General features: G+C 45.9%; 1 protein-coding gene across 5 annotated transcripts in view; it reads right to left on the bottom strand.

Moving 5' to 3' along the window:
- Nucleotides 1-8,454: 8,454 nt before the first annotated feature.
- Nucleotides 8,455-17,390, bottom strand: part of TRPM4 (transient receptor potential cation channel subfamily M member 4) — a 47,575-nt gene continuing 38,639 nt past the window's right edge. For all 5 annotated transcript variants that reach the window (XM_066271596.1, XM_066271595.1, XM_066271599.1 and 2 more), the window contains 5 exons: nucleotides 9,900-10,093; nucleotides 9,539-9,671; nucleotides 9,242-9,314; nucleotides 9,049-9,154; nucleotides 8,455-8,818 (listed from right to left, as the gene is read on the bottom strand). In XM_066271596.1, coding sequence (XP_066127693.1) covers nucleotides 8,814-8,818; nucleotides 9,049-9,154; nucleotides 9,242-9,314; nucleotides 9,539-9,671; nucleotides 9,900-10,093 — 511 coding nt within the window. In that variant the 3' untranslated portion in view covers nucleotides 8,455-8,813. The remainder of the gene's footprint in view (nucleotides 8,819-9,048; nucleotides 9,155-9,241; nucleotides 9,315-9,538; nucleotides 9,672-9,899; nucleotides 10,094-17,390) is intronic.

Genomic DNA, 17,390 nt, shown 5'->3' on the forward strand with positions numbered 1-17,390 from the left:
GATCTCTTGCTTGAAGCCAGCGACCTTTGGGCTCAAGCCAGTGACAATGGAGTCATGTCTGTGATTTCACACTCAAGCCAGAGATCCCACACTCAAGCCACTGAGCCTGCGCTGTAGCCAGATGAGCCCGCGCTCAAGCCGGCGACCTCGGGGTTTCGACTCTGGATCCTCAGTTTCACAGGTCGAGGCTCTATCCACTGGGCCACCACTGGTCAGGCACCATCAGCTTTAACTTAGCTCAGTGGGCAGCGAACCAGGGAACTGCTGTGAATAGGGGATTCCACTGAGGCAGTGGCTTTGCTTTGGACAGTCAAGTGGAGGATAACGTTTCCTCCAAAGGGGTAGCTGCTACTCCTCCATTGTAAAACAGATGAACAAGGACCAGGCTAGATACACTCTTGAATATCCTGCTTACATTTAAACATTTCAGACCTTACTAGTTGTCAAGTTTGAGTTGATGTACTACTCCAAAATGGAAATATTTGGCAAGGGGAGTGACAAGGCCTCTGCGGTTGCTTTCAAAAGGGGTGTGCATGGTGGCTACATCAGGCAGGTGGCGCCGTTGTACTGGGAAACAGCCTCCGTACTCTGACAGCCATCGTTATTAAAGCGGAGATTTCCCTCTCTCCTTTCCATTTCTGTGTTCATTCTGTAGACCAGGGGTGGTCAACCTTTTTATACCTACCGCCCACTTTTGTATCTGTTAGTAGTAAAATTTTCTAACCACTCACTGGTTCCACAGTAATAGTGATTTATAAAGTAGGGAAGTAACTTTATAAAATTTATAAAGCAGAGTTACGGCAAGTTAAAGCATATAATAATAATTACTTACCAAGTACTTTATGTCGGATTTTTGCTAAGTTTGGCAGAATAAATCTTTATAAAACAACTTACTATAGTTAAATTTATCTTTTTATTTATACTTGGGTTGCTCCATTACCACCCACCATGAAAGCTGGAATGCCCACTAGTGGGCGGTAGGGACCAGGTTGACTACCACTGCTGTAGACTGTCATAGAGATGACCGTACATACTGCATTTGCTGGATGGAAGAATCTCCAGAAACTTCTGGGACAATCACAGAATGAACATGTGAAACATCAATATCAATTATACTTCCAGTAGTGGAAGCCACAGCAACAGCATACTGGATTGGCCCAAAAGTCCCTATCTCACCAGGTCACTTCAGCTTTGTTTCCCCCACTATGAGCCTTATCAATTGGATTCAGAAGCATTTTCTTCCTTGGGTAACATGGACTAAGAGCTCTAATATGCATGAGTCAGGGATGACAGCATCAGCTTGAGTGAAATTTCCACCTGTGGGATATACTGTCTCCAAGACCCATAAAAGTTGATCATTGTTGCACCTCCTTTGTAGTTAGAGGCTGCAGGACCAACAGTTTGTCCTTTCTAAGTAATTAAATGTCTATTTGAGCCCAGATAGTCCTCAAGATGGTGGCTTGGATGGCCTTGTCTTCATTCAAGGCCCATCCATCCTGACTTTACTGTGATTGCATGGCGGGCAATGCTACATAAGCAGTGGAGAAAAAGTGATTCCTTCCAAAGATGTGAAAATGACCAACAAGCACATGAAAAGAAATTCAACGTCATTAGTCATTACAGAAATGTAAATCTCATGCACAAGATACCACTTCACACCTATCAGGATATTGATAATCAAAAAGGGGGGGGGAGTAACGTGTTGGTGTGGATTTGAGGAAATTGAATCTCACACAGTGCTGGTGGGGATGGGAAATAGTGCAGCCACTGTGAAAATCATTTCAGCCATTTCCCAAAACTCTAGACAAAGAGCTTTCGGCAGTTCCACTTCTAGGTGTATATCCAAAAGAACTGAAAACAGGTGTTCAAACAAAAACTTGTACGTGAACATTCCTAGCAGCATTATTCATAATTGACAAAAAGTAGAAATCATCCAGATGTCTGTCAAAGGATGAACAGATAAAATGAATGGACATATCCATACTATAGATATTATTCAGCCATAGTAAGGAATGAAGTTCTGATACGACAAGGGTGAGCCTTGAAGAAACTGTGCTCCCCATGTTCATCGCAGCCTTATTCACAGTGGCCAAGACATAGAAACAACCAAAGTGTCCCTTGATAGAGGATTAGATAAAGGAGATGTGGTACATATGCACAATGGAATACTACTCAGCCATGATAAAGGACGAAATATTGCCATTTGTAACAACATGGATGGACCTTGAGAATTTTATCCTAAGTGAAATAAGTAAATCAGAAAAAGCTAGGGATTATATGGTTTTACACATAGGTGGGATATAAAACTAAGACTCATGGGCACTGATAAAAGTGAAGTAGTTACCAGGGGGAGGTGGGTGGAAGAAGGGGAGTAAATGGGCAAAGTATATAGTGATAGAAAATGTTTGAATTTTGGATTATAGGCACGCAATGCAATGAATAGTTCACATGCTATGGAGATGTATACTTGAAACCTGTGTTCCTATGGGTCAGTGTCACCCCATTAAATTTAATTTCTTTTTTTAAAAGATTTTACTTACTGATTTTAGAAAGAGGGGCAGTGAGAAGCACCAACCTGTAGTAGTTCCTTCTCATATGTGCCTTGACCAAGCAAGCCCAGGGTTTTAAACTGGCAAACTCAGCATTACAGGTTTATGCTTTATACACTGTGCTACCACAGGTCAGGCTAAATTTAACTTCTAATAAAAAATATCCCTGGCCAGATAGCTTGGTTGGTTAGAGCATCATCCCGATATGCAAAGGTTGCCAGTTTGATCCCTGGTCAGGGCATATATAGATCATTGTTTCTGTCTCTCTCCCTAACTCTCTCTAAAGTCAATAAAATAAATATTAAAAAATAAGCCTGACCAGGTGGTGACACAATGGATAAAGCATCAGCCTGGGACACTGACCCAGGTTCAAAACCCTAAGATTGCTGGCTTGAGCGCTGGCTCATCCAGCTTGAGTACAGCTCAGCAGCTTGAGTACAGGGTTGCTGGCTTGAGCATAGGATCATAGACATGACCCCATTGTCGCTGGCTTGAGCCCAAAGGTCATTGCCTTGAAGCCCAAGGTTGCTGGCTTGAGCAAAGGGTCACTGGCTCGGCTGCAGCCCCCTGATCAAGGCCCATATGAGAAAGCAATCAATGAACAACTAAGGCACCACAACAAAGAATTGATGCTTCTCATTTTTCTCCTTTCCTGTCTATCTGTCCCTCTGTCTCTGTCTCTCTCTTGCTAAAAATAAAATAAAATTTTAAAAATTCTGCTCTCCAAAAGTGACTATTATTTCTTTTTAGAGTACATTTATTACAGCTGGAGACAATGAAACAAGGAAGGGTTTAGGATAGAAGAAGCAACAGGAAAGCCTAGGTGGAGTTGCTTTGTCTCCCTGGGAAGTCAGAGAAAAGGGGCCTTGGAGACAGGTTCAGGGGGTTAGCCCAGGACAAGCTGCCATTGCCCACTGCTCTCCAATTGCAAGTCTCATAAGGATGCTTACAGTTTGGGAGATACACGCTTATGGGGGGGGGGTATGGGTATACTACTGAAAGGGACAGTGCTAAAAAGACACTAATAAATGAAAAGGTAAGCTACACTAAGGGAAAATATTTTCAAAACACATATAGAATAAAGGAGTAGCCAGAATATATTAAATTTTGTAATTCAATGATAAGAAAACAATCCATTTTTAATTTTTAAAATTATTTATTTTATTATTATTATTTTTTTTACAGAGGCAGGGATAGACAGGGACAGACAGGAACGGAGAGAAATGAGAAGCATCAATCATTAGTTTCTCGTTGCACATTGCGACTTCTTAGTTGTTCATTGATTGCTTTCTCATATGTGCCTTGACTGTGGGCCTTCAGCGGACCGAGTAACCCCTTGCTGGAGCCAGCGACCTCGGGTCCAAGCTGGTGAGCTTTTTGCTCAAACCAGATAAACCCGTGCTCAAGCTGGCGACCTTGGGGTCTCGAACCTGGATCCTTCCGCATCCCAGTCCGACGCTCTATCTATTGCACCACCGCCTGGTCAGGCTAATTTTTTTAATTTAATTTTATTTTTAATGTACATGAGAGAGCCAGACATACAGACAGGAAGGGAGAGAGATAAGAAGAATCAATTCTTTGTTGTGGCACTTTAGTTGTTCATTGATTGCTTCTCATAGTGCCCTGACCAGGGGGGCTCCAGCCAAGCCAGTGACCCCTTGCTCAAAGTAGCAACCTTGGGCTTCAAGCCAGCGACCTTTGGGCTCAAGCCAGCGACCATGGGATCATGATGATGATCCCACACTCAGGCCAGCAACCCTGCACTCAAGCCAGATGAGCCTGCACTCAAGCTGATGACCTCAGGGTTTCAAACTTGGTACCTTGGCATCCCAGGTTGACGCTCTATCCACTGCACCACCACTGGTCCAGCAAATAATCCATTTTTAAAATGGGTATAAGTTTTGAACTGGCACTTCACCAAAGAAGCCATATAGACGGTAATAAGCACTTGAGATGTTCACATCATCAATCATGAGAGAAATGCAAATTAAAAGAAAATGAGGTACCACGATAAACTTATTAAATTGGCTAATTACAACCACTGATAATAGCAAGTGCTACTGAGGATACAGAGCAACTAGAACTCTCGTGCATTGCTAGTGAACATGCAAAATGCAAATGGTGCAACAAGTTAGGAAAAGAGTTGGACTGTTTCATATAAAGTTATGCATACACTTATACAACCCAACCACTGCAATCTTAGGTATTTACCCAAGAGAAACAAAAACGTATGTCCAATACTCACAGTTCTCACAAATCTATTCTGGATTTGAGTGGCAGCTCCTTGGCTTGTCTAAGTTTTTGCTGCACAGAAGGAACCAAATCCGTTTTTCAAGTTTGGGCTGTAGTTTTTTTTGGGTTTTTTGTTTTGTTTTGTTTTGTTTTTAATAGAGAGAGAGTCAGAGAGAGGGATAGCTAGGGACAGACAGACAGGAACGGAGAGAGATGAGAAGCATCAATCATCTGTTTTTTCATTGCGACACCTTAGTTGTTCATTGATTGCTTTCTCATATGTGCCTTGACCGTGGGCCTTCAGCAGACTGAGTAACCAGCGACCTTGGGTCTAAGCTGCTGAGCTTTGCTCACACCAGATGAACCCGCGCTCAAACTGGCGAGCTCAGGGTCTCGAACCTGGGTCCTTCCGCATCCTAGTCCGACGCTCTATCCATTGCGCCACCGCCTGGTCAGGCTTGTTTTTTGTTTTTTGTTTTTTAATTGAATTTATTAGGTGACACTGGTTAACATAACTATGTAGGTTTCAGGTGCCCAATTCTACAACACATCTCTGTACACTGTATTGTGTGTGCACTCCCAAGTCTTCCTCCATTACCATCTATCCCATCTCCCCTGCCCTTGGCTGCAGCTTTGAGCAGCATTCACAGCTCTGTCTCTTCCAACCCCACCTGTCCTTGTAATATATCAGTTCCGCAAACTTCAGTCACAATGCGCATGCGTTCCTGAGTCCTCATTCCACTCTCCTGCCTCCTTTTCTCTGATGACCTGCAGCCTGTATCTGCAGTGTTCTTTTTGTATACACTACGCCTCTCTTTCAAACAACCCCCTAGCTTGGGGTTTTAGTGGTTTACATATTCTCCCGCTGATGGTCACTGGCCCTGACCCACATCTGAAAACCTGGAGCAGACAACTTGGGGGGCCTTCCTGGATCCGAAGCTGGTGGATGCCACAGCTGTTCCACACCCTCAGCAGCCCCTCCAGGGACCATAGATGAGTAGATCATGGCTGCCCACTCCACTGCCCACTCTTGGTTAATAGACACCCAGACAATGGGCTTGCTGCTAACCTGTCATCTCTCCTAAGAGAGAGTATCTTCCACCTTCACAATAACCCAGTTAAATGTGTGGTTTCAAAAACAACAACAAAAATCAGCACCAGGACAGGTGGAGCGGTTTTTTGTTGTTGTTGTTTTTAAGGACAGAGAGAGAGAGTCAGAGAGAGGGACAGACAGGAACGAAAAGAGATGAGAAGCATCAATCATCAGTTTTTCGTTGTGACACCTTAGTTGCTCATTGATTGTTTTCTCATATGTGCCTTTACTGTGGGGCTACAGCAGACTGAGTAACCCCTTGCTGGAGCCAGGGACCTTGGGTTCAAGCTGGTGAGCTTTGCTCAAACCAGATGAGCCCACGCTGAAGCTGGCGACCTCGGGGTCTCGAACCTGGGTCCTCTGCATCCCAGTCGGACGCTCTATCCACTGCGCCACCGCCTGGTCAGGCCAGGTGGAGCATTTTCCTTTGTGGTCACCAACTGTCAGGCGACGGAGTTAGAACACTCATGACTAGGGTCATGGAATGAAATGAAATAGGTGCATAGAGGGCAAACATACAAGTAGTGAAGTTTTTTTGTTTGTTTTGTTTTGTTTTTTTAGTGAGAGAGACAAGAGAGAGGGACAAACAGGAAGGGAGAGAGATGAGAAGCATTAATTCTTTGTTGTGGTGCCTTAGTTGTTCATTGATTGCTTCTCATATGTGCCTTGGTGGGGGGTCAGGGGACTACAGAGCGAGTAACCCCTTGTTCAAACCAGCAACCATGGACTTCAAACTAGCGACCTCATGCTCAAGCTGGTGAGCCCATGCTCAAGCCTGCGACCTTGGGGTTTCGCACCTGGGTCCTCTGTGTCCCAGTCCGACGCTCTATGCACTGTGCCACCGCCTGGTCAGGCCAAGTAGTGAAGACTTAACACAGAAACTTAAGACAGCATTTTAGGGTAATTCCTCAACAGTACTCAGCCTCCTTTTCAGGTAAGGGATGTTTGGTTTCCAAACTGGTTTATGTGTGGAAATGAAGCGAGAGGTTTTAATTCTCTCGTAATTCTCTTTTTTGATGGTTCATGTCAGATTTCTATCCACCAGGCCTGAGTTTTCCTGTTACATAGTTATTTCAACAGAGATAAATTAATACAAGGGCCTCAGAAAACTGGAAAATGAGTAGAAAGAAACAAAGCACAGAAATAGTACGTGTAGGAAGCAGATTTCACCCCAGGACTGGGGAGACAAAAGGAAGAAAATAGTTATCAGAACCTAAGCTCTGGGAGCTGAAAGCCAGACTAGAAAAGGAGGCTGGCTGGTTGCCTGGAGCTGGTATGACCGAGGGCAACACCAAACTGAGTGCAAAAAGCTGCAAGTTGATACCAGCTACTGCTGGCAGAGGAAGCACTGTTCTGGAGCCATGCTCTGTAACCAGAAGCAGACAGGAAGGAGTTCGCTTTCCCCTCCTCTTCCCCCTCCTCTTTCTCCAGTCATCGGTCTCTCTAGCACCCCCTTTAGGCAGAGCCTAGTAGAAACCCAGCAGGCAAAGCAGAACTGGTTGGCCTCAGCCCCACCATCACAGAGCCTCGTTTTAAAGGGCCAGTGTAAAGCTGAGAGACAGTGTGCCACTGAGTTCCTAGGATTTTGTAGCTTTTGACATTTCCAAATAGAAAACTGGTGCTTTCCAAAGGTTTTGGAGTCAGCCCATGTTTCTATTCAAACTCAGCCACTTTGTAGCTGTGTGACCTCGTGTGAGTCACTTATCTGTGCCTCAGTTTGCTTATTTGCCAGATGGAGACAGTAGTACCTACTTACATGGCTGTAGTGAGAATTCATTGATTTTGTATGTGTGGAGCACTAAACACAGTGTCAAACACATAGCGTCCTGTATGTGTTAGCTGTCGTCGTCATTGCTACCATTGTCATTATTATTACAACTTGGGTTAGGGAAAACTACTTCAGAGAAATCTGGTTGCCACACAACACTTGACAATGTTTCAAACTCACTCCATACCCAAAGTGGGAGATAGGTGGAATTCCTCCAATTTGGAGGAAGGATGTTTTGGTTTTGATTTCTGGATGTGTTGGTTATTGGTGGATTTCTTGCTATTTAACTAATAATTGCTGTCAGTACAGCCCTGTCATTACCAGTTTAGTCTGTTATGGGTTGTTTCGTTAAAGTGCATGTATAATGATGCATATTTGCTGCAATTCCATGTGTGCGTGGCCTGTAATTTTCCTCTAATTAGACTTTTTAGAGACACATATGCAGTTATCTACTCAAATTTGCATCATCTGTTCCCCTGTTGCCAAAGCAGATGCACACAGTGCCCACCCATCCCCACTCCAAGAAATAATTTGCTTTCACCAGAGTTCTTTTTCTGCTGTAAAGTGGGAAGTAGAGGGGTGCAGATGGTTCTTGTCCCTCTGAAGTGAGAGCCATCAAAATAGTGTAGACAAGAGGGGCTGGGCCGGAGTCAGATAGGAATAGTGGGGCTGAAAGGAGTTCAAGGACAGACCTCAGGTCCCTGAAATATAGCAGCAAACAGACCAAAGACCTCAAACCACTGCCAGCTTCAGCCCCTATAGCAAAAAGGATCTAGACACCACCATTTTCCCACGAATCGAGCATCGAGAACTGCTCCTCTCAAATGGCTTTATTTCCCCAGTGTGGGGAGCTATTAGTGGGGTCTGTGGTCCCTGTACCCCTAGGACCCTGTGGCCTTCTTCTGCCCAGCAGGCTGTGGTAGAACATTCAGAGGGGCCATGCCTGGGCTCCAGAAGCTGATCCTTCCAGAGTAGAGCTGTTTTTTAAAGGGGCTGGGCTTCCTGTGGTTCAAATGAATAAGACTCCCTGTGGTGGTCCCGACAGCAATCCAGGTGGCAGTCCATGGCACGGGGCCCACCTCAAGACAGGCCACCACTTGCAGGTGTCCAGGAGGCCTTACTCTGGGAGCATAAACTATCCGTGGGGCTCCTTGAAGTCCGCCAACAGGGTTCAATCTAGGGGAGAGAGAGAAGAGAGAACAGGTGGTGGGCTTGAAAGGACAGAAAAAATGTGAGACTGGCAAAAAAGGAGAAAGACCATGGGAAGCCCAAAGGAAACCAAGAGAGTGAACCGAACCAGGGACAAAGAAAGGCAGAGATACGGGAACAGTGACCTGGAAAGCAGGAACACAGAAGCAGGTAGTGAAGAGACCGGAAATACACACAGGTAGACCCTACACACTGACCTTTGGGCCCAGGTGAGGTCGGGGGCTGAGGCCCTCCTGGGGGAAGCAGCGCAGAGCGGCTCAGGGCCTCGGCAACCCAGCCTAGGACTCGGCTACAGTGCTGAACCTGGGAAGCAGATGGAACATCAGGGCACCAAATGGAAATACACTTCCACCCGGCCCACACTTCCCCGTCCTGGGCTGGAGTCCTCACCTCCCTTTCCAGCCCTTTCAGTCGCTGCTCGTACTCGCGGATCTGTCTCAGCTGCTTCAACGCCATGTCCACCCTGGGCATACAGGACTTCAGGCCAGTGGCGGCAGCTCACCAGCCCACCTACCAGAAGCCCCGTCCCCTGGAGCTCCGCCTTCCTTAACATTCCAGGACCCGCCCACTCAAGTTCACCTCTAGCCAGGTGCTTTGCAAACCTCAGCCAGTTCTTCCCTCAATCTCTGTCACGGGACACACCCCCAGAAACTAGAAGTCCCGCCCCTGGCCAGGCCCCGCCCTCACTTGTGAGATGTGCGCTTCAAACGCTCAGAGTCACTTTCCCGCTTGTCCCTGGCACGTGCCAGCAGGAAATTCTCCTTCTGCACCGATTCCCATGTCAACAGCTTCCTCTCATCTTCCTTAGGGAGGTGGACCCCTGGAAGGCAGTCAAGACAGAGTAAAGAGCCCACCGGTCCTCGGGCCACGCCACAGACCCAGCCTCCCCACTCAAAACCCTGAGTGAGCTCTCCCAGACTACACCCCCTGACAGCCTAAGCCTTGCCCACTGGTGCTTCCGGACATCATCCCATCCTATCCATGTCTGTTTTTCTCTCCGGGTCCCACCCCTTGTGTTTCTCTCTTTGGGGCCAAGACCCGCGCTCACAAAAATGCTGGTTGGTGGGGGACGATGGCAAACTGGCTCTGTGCCTGTGCAATCGACGGATGAGGAGGCACACATGAGAGATGATGATGAGAGGTGGGGCCAGCGCAGGCCGAGAGTGAAATTCCCGGATGAGGCTATAGCGCTGCGCCTTCCAGTAGAGGTCACTGTTGCCCTGTACTTTGCCAAAGGTGTAGCTGTGGGGACCAGAGATCAAGGGTCACCAGAGGTCAAAGAAAAGTCAGGGGTGATGGGTCAAGGTTAGATGTCAGGCAATGTGTTTGAACTCCAAAGCAGCAGGCAGATGTCAGGAGCAGTTATGTCAGAGGTTATTATAGGATGCAACTAGTAGTTAGGATAGGCTGACCAAGCATCAGAGGTCAAGCTGGGATGGTGTCATGGATTAGGGCAGAGGTTGCAATCAGGTTCAAAAGTCAGTCTGAACAGCCTGACCTGTGGTGGCACAGTAGGTAAAGCAAAGACCTAAAATGCTGAAGTCATGGTTCAAAATCCCAGGCTTACCCAGTCAAGGCACATACAAAAGAATTAACTTCTATGAGTTGATCCCCCCCTTTCTCTCTCTGTCTCTCTCCTCTAAAATAAATAAAATCTTAAATATGTTTAAAATAAGTTAGTCTGAACACACATATCTAAAGTCAGAAATAAAAATGGGAACATTACTACCAACCTTACAGAAATAAAAAGGATTAGCCCTGGCAGGTTGGCTCAGTGGTACAGCGTCGGCCTGGCGTGCAGGAGTCCCGGGTTCGATTTCCGGCCAGGGCACACAGGAGAAGCGCCCATCTGCTTCTCCACCCCTCCCCCTCTCCTTCCTCTCTGTCTCTCTCTTCCCCTCCCACAGCCAAGGCTCCATTGGAGCAAAGTTGGCCCGGCACTGATGATGGCTCCATGGCCTCTGCCTCAGGCACTAGAATGGCTCTGGCTGCAGCAGAGCAATGCCCCAGATGGGCAGAGCATTGCCCCCTGGTGGGCATGCCAGGTGGATCCTGGTAGGGCGCATGTGGGAGTCTGTCTGGCTGCCTCCCCGTTTCCAACTTCAGAAAAAAAAAAAAGGATTATAAGAGTATACTATTGCCTGACCAGGTGATGGCACAGTGGAGAGCATCAGACTGGGATGCAGAGGACCCAGGTTTGAAACCTTGAGGTCATCGCTTGAGCACGGGTTCACCAGCTTGAGCGCAGGGTCGCTGGCTTGAGGCCAAAGGTCGCTGGCTTGATCCCAAGGTTGCTGGCTTGAGTAAGGGGTCACTCACTCTGCCATAGTCCCCCAGTCAAGGCACAAATGAGAAAGCAACAATAAACAACTAAGGAGCTGCAAGAAGAACTGATGCTTCTCATCTCTCTTCCTGTCTGTCTGTCCCTATCTGTCCCTCTCTCTGCCTCTGTCTCTGTCACACACAAAAAAGAGAGAGACTATTATCAACAAAAGAGATAATTTAAATGAAGTGGAAAAGTTTCTAGAAACACACAAATTACCTAAACTAACACAAGACATAGGAAATCTCGAAAGACTCATAACAAGTACAGAGATAACTAATAAAAAATATACAAAATAAAAAAGTCCAGGACCAGGTTTCACTGGTGAATTCCACCAAACATTTACTTTTTTTTTTTTTTTTTTTTTTTTTACTTTTTTTTGAGAGAGAAAAAGAGAGAGGGATAGACAGGGACAGACAAAAGGAACGGAGAAATGAGAAGCATCAATCATTAGTTTTTCGTTGCACATTGCGACACCTTAGTTGTTCATTGATTGCTTTCTCATATGTGCCTTGACCGCGGGCCTTCAGCAGACCGAGTAACCCCTTGCTCAAGCCAGCGACCTTGGGCTCAAGCTGGTGAGCTTTTGCTCAAACCAGATGAGCTTGCGCTCAAGCTGGCAACCTCAGGGTCTCGAACCTGGGTCCTCCCGCATCCCAGTCCAACGCTCTATCCACTGCGCCACTGTCTGGTCAGACCAAACATTTATTTATTTATTTATTTTTATTGATTTTTAGCAAGAGAGGAAGGGGGACGATGATATCAATCTCTCTGGGGAACAAACCAGCACACTTCCAGACAATGCTCTAACCAACCGAGCTATCTGGCCAGGGTTCCACCAAACATTTAAAAAACACCACCAATCCTTTTCAAACTCTTCCTTAGAGCTGAATAGGAGAGAACACTTTCTGACTTATCCTATGAGGCAAGCATTACCATGCTATCAATACTAAAAGAAAAGAAAATACAGATCAATATTCTTTATGAATATACATGCATATATTCTCAACAAAATACTAGCAAACCTAATTCACAAGCATATTAAAAGGTTTATACACCACGACCAAACAGGATTTACCCCAGGAATGAAAAGGCAGTTCAACATATAAAAATCAACCAATGTAATACACACCTTAATAGAACAAAGGGAAACAATCACATAACCATCTCAATCAACAAGAAAAGGCATTTGACAAAAATCCAACATCCTTTCAAGATTAAAAAAAAGAAAAAACAAGAAAACCTCAGTCCTGACCAAGTGGTGGCACAGTGGATAGAGCATTGATTGACCTGGAACACTGAGGACCCAGGTTTGAAACCCTGAAGTTGTCAGTTTGAGTACAGGCTCATCCGATTTGAGTGTAGGCTCACCAGCTTGAGCTCAGGGTAGCTGGCTTCAGTGTGGGATCATAGACATGACATGGTCGCTGGCTTGAGCACAAAGGTCACTGGCTTGAAGCCCAAGGTTGCTGGGTTGCTGGCCTGAGTCCACTTGAGCAAGGGGTCACTCACTCTGCTGAAGCCCCCCCACCCAGTCAAGGCACATATGAGAAAGCAATCAGTGAACAACTAAGGCACAACAAAGAATCGATGCTTCTCATCTTTCTCTCTTTTTGTCTGTCCCTCTGTGTCCTCTCTCTCTCTCTCTCTCTCTATTTCTCTGTCTCTCTCGCTTAAAAAACAAACAGGCAAAAGACACGAATAGACATTTCTCCAAAGATATACACATCTTTATTATATGCAGCTTAAGTGTCTGTTTGTCGCCGATAGCTTATTGGTTGCTTGTGTAACTGTACTAGCCAATGGGGTGAAGTTGCCATGGCTGAACGCAAATTGAGCGGGTCAGGGGGAAGGTGAACATTTGTTTGCATTGGCAATCATCTATTTTACATAAAAACTACGTCTTAACGTAATTTATTTTAAGAATGCCTCCTAGAAAATACAGCACTGAAGAGGAGAGAAAAGGAGCTAAATCTGCACAAAAACGGCTTTCTCGACAAAAAGAAACCACTGAGCAGAGAAAGACAAGGCTTGCTTCAGTCGCAGAGCAAATGCGTCTTTCAATTGAGACGTAGACAATTTCCTGTAAAACTTGCCTTTGCTATGACCATCAATAAGTCTCAGGGCCAAACGCTTAAGCGTGTTGGCATTTTTTTTACCTGAGCCTGCATTTGGACATGGTCAACTTTATGTTGCCTGTTCAAGAGTTCGTGAAAGAACGGACATAAAATTAAAAATAATTGATGGTACTCTGCAAGGCGAGCTTAAAAATGATGGAAAGATCTACACAAGAAATGTTGTGTACAAATGTTGTGTACATCTTTGACATGTGAATTAACATTTTATTATTTAAATCACCTTTATTTATTGAGCTAGCCGTGGCTCTTAAGAAATGTACCGCCAGTGGTTTCCTTCATTGCACTCTACTTTAAGCAATTAAGCAAGTAGAAGGGGGAAACCCCGTGGGGCACTAAGCAAAGGGGCGTCCTCACCGCCTGCCCTGGGTAATTCAGTTTAAATTAGCAGACACCTTTGCACAAATCATTTTAATTACAATTTATAATATCTAAAACAGCGGTCATTTCGTATGACTGCCGGGCTTTCTAGTGAGATAATAAGCACATGAAAAGATCCTCAACATCATTGGTCATCAGGATATGCAAATCCAAAGCACAATGAAATAACTAGTTAATACCCACAAGGATAACAACTTTTTAAAAAGCAAAGAAAGCCTGACCAGGCAGTAGCGCAGTGGATAGAGCATCAGACTGGAATGCGAAGGACCCAGGCTCAAGACCCCAAGGTCGCTGGCTCAAGCACTCGGTCTGCTGTAGCCCCCAGTTTCGCAACAAAAAACTGATAATTGATGCTCTCATCTCTTTCCGTTCCTGTCTGTCTGTCCTATCTATCCCTCTCTATGACTCTCTTTCTGTCTCTGTAAAAAATAAAATAAAAAGCAAAGAAACTGTTGGCAAAAATGTGGAGAAATCAGAGCCTTCATATATTGTTAGTGGGGATGTAAAATGGTGCAGCTTCTGTAGAAAACAATTTGGTGCTTCCTCAAAAAGCATACACGCCTGACCTGTGGTGGCGCAGTGGATAAAGCATCGACCTGGAAATGCTGAGGTCACCAGTTCGAAACCCTGGGCTTGCCTGGTCAAGGCACATATGGGAGTTGATGCTTCCAGCTCCTCCCCCCTTCTGTCTCTCCTCTCTCTCTCTCTCTCTCTCTCTCTCTCTGTCTCTCCCTCTCCTCGCTAAAATGAATAAATAAAAATTAAAAAAAAAAAAGCAAACACAAAATTACCACATGACCCAACATTCTATTCTAGAAACATACACAAAAGATATAAAAAAAACAAAGACTGCCTGACCAGGCGGTGGCACAGTGGATAGAGCGTCGGACTGGGATGCAGAGGACCTGGGTTCGAGACCCCAAAGTCACCAGCTTGAGTGCGGGCTCATCTGGTTTGAGGAAAAGCCCACCAGCGTGAACCCAAGGTCACTGGCTCCAGCAAGGGGTTGCTCGTTCTGCTGAGGGCCCGCTGTCAGGGCATATGTGAGAGAGCAGTCAATGAGCAACTAAGGTGTCGCAACGCGCAATGAAAAACTGATGATTGATGCTTCTCATCTCTCTCTGTTCCTGTCTGTCTGTCCCTGTCTATCCCTCTCTCTGACTCACTCTCTGTCTCTGTAAAAAATAAATAAAAATGAAAAAAAAAGTGTTTGAAAAACCAAAGACTTAAACAGATACATGAATACCAATATTTATAGCAGCATTATTCACAATAGCCAAAGGTGGATACAACCCCATCTTCCATCAACAGATAAATAAACAAATTGTCTTAGATCAATATAATGGAATATTATTCAGCCAGAAAAAGGGTTGCTGACACATGGCACCAGATGAATGAACATTGAAAATTTTATGCTGGGCCCTGGCCTGTCGTCTCAGTTGTAGAGCATCAGCCTGACATATGGAAGTCCCGGGTTTGATTCCTGGTCAGGGTACATAGGAGAAGCGGCCATCTGCTTCTCTCTCCCTCCCTCTCTCCCTCCTTTCTATCTCTCTCTTCCTCTCCCACAGCCATGGCTCAGTTGGAGCAAATTGACCCTGGGTACTGTGGATGGCTCCATGGTCTCACCTCAGGTGCTAAAATAGCTGTTACCAGCATACGGAGCAATAGTCCTAGATGGGCAAAGCATCACCCCACAGGGGGCTTGTCAGGTGGATCCTGGTTGGGGCACATGCGGGAGTCTCTCTGCCACCCTGCTTCTAACTTTAATGTTTTTTAATTATTATTATTATAGAGACAGAGAGAGGGAAGGATAGGGACAGACAGACAGGAACGGAGAGAGATGAGAAGCATCAATTATTAGTTTTTTGTTGCGACACCTTAGTTGTTCATTGATTGCTTTCTCATATGTGCCTTGACCGTGGGCCTTCAGCAGACCGAGTAACCCCCTGCTTGAGCCAGCGACCTTGGGTGCAAGCTGGTGAGCTTTGCTCAAACCAGATGAGCCTGCGCTCAAGCTGGAAATGCTGGCGACCTCAGGGTCTCGAACCTGGGTCCTCTGCATCCCAGTCTGATGCTCTATCCACTGTGCCACCACCTGGTCAGGCATCCCTGCTTCTCACTTTAGAAAATTTTTTAAAAAAGAAAACATTATGTTGGCTCTGGCTAGATAACTCAGTTGGTTAGAGCATCATCCCAATATGCAAAGATTGCCAGTTTCATCCCCAGTCAGGGCACATACAGAAACGGATTGATGTTTCTGTATGTCTCTCTTTCTTCCTTCCTCTCTCTCTCAAGTCAATAAATACAAATATTTAAAATAAAACTTTAGGCCCTGCTCTGTGGCCTCTGCCCCAGGCGCTAGAGTGGCTCTGGTCGCAACATGGCGACGCCCAGGATGGGCAGAGCATTGCCCCCTGGTGGGCAGAGCGTTGCCCCCTGGTGGGCGTGCCGGGTGGATCCCGGTCGGGCGCATGCGGGAGTCTGTCTGACTGTCTCTCCCTGTTTCCAGCTTCAGAAAAATGCAAAAAAAAAAAAAAAAAAAACTTTAGGCCCTGGCCAGTTGGCTCAGCGGTAGAATGTCGGCCTGGCGTGCAGGAGTCCCGGGTTCGATTCCCGGCCAGGGCACACAGGAGAGGCGCCCATCTGCTTCTCCACCCCTCCCCCTCTCCTTCCTCTCTGTCTCTCTCTTCCCCTCCTGCAGCCAAGGCTCCATTGGAGCAAAGATGGCCCAGGCGCTAAGGATGGCTCTGTGGCCTCTGCCTCAGGTGCTAGAATGGCTCTGGATGCAACAGAGCGATGCCCCAGAAGGGCAAAGCATCGCCCTCTGGTGGGCATGCTGGGTGGATCCCGGTCAGGCGCATGCAGAAGTCTGTCTGACTTCCTCCCCGTTTCCAGCTTCGGAAAAATGAAAAAAAAAAAAAACAAAAACTTTATACTGAGTGAAAAAAGCCTGACACAAAAGGACAAATAATGTATAATTCCACTTATAAGAAACATTTAAAATAGCCAGAGTCGGCCCTGGCCAGTTGGCTTAGCAGTAGAGTGTTGGCCTGGTTTGTGGAAGTCCCTGGTTCAATTCCCGGTCAGGGCACACAGGAGAAGTGACCATCTGCTTCTCTACTCCTCCTCCTTCTCACTATCTCTACTCTCTCTTTCTCTTTTCTCCTCCCACAGCCATGGCTCCAAATGGTTTGAGCAAGTTGGTCCCAGGTGCTGAGGATGGCTCCATGGCCTCACCTCAGGTGCTAAAATGGCTCAATAGCAGAGCAGCGGCCCCAGATGGGCAGAGCATTGCCCTATGGGGGGCTTACTTGGTAGATCCTGGTCAGGGTGCATGTGGGAGTCTGTCTCTGCCTCCCTGCATCTCACTTAATAAAAAATAATAAAATAGGCAAAGTCATAGGGACATAAAGTAGATTAGAGGTTATCAGACTGGAGGGAGGGAAAAATGGAGAGTTATTGCTTGCTTAATGAATACACACTTCTGTTTGGAGTCATGAAAATGTTTTGGAAATAGCTGTGATGGTTGTAAAACATTATAAATGTAATTAATGCCACTGAATTATATACTTAAAATGGCAAAAATGGTTAATTTTATGTTATATCTATTTTGCCACAATAAAAACTTTTTTTTTTTGAAGTTGGAAACGGGGAGTCAGTCAGACAGACTCCCACATGCGCCCGACCAGGATCCACC

This window comes from Saccopteryx bilineata, chromosome 3 (assembly GCF_036850765.1).
Source record: "Saccopteryx bilineata isolate mSacBil1 chromosome 3, mSacBil1_pri_phased_curated, whole genome shotgun sequence".
NCBI lineage: Eukaryota > Metazoa > Chordata > Mammalia > Chiroptera > Emballonuridae > Saccopteryx > Saccopteryx bilineata.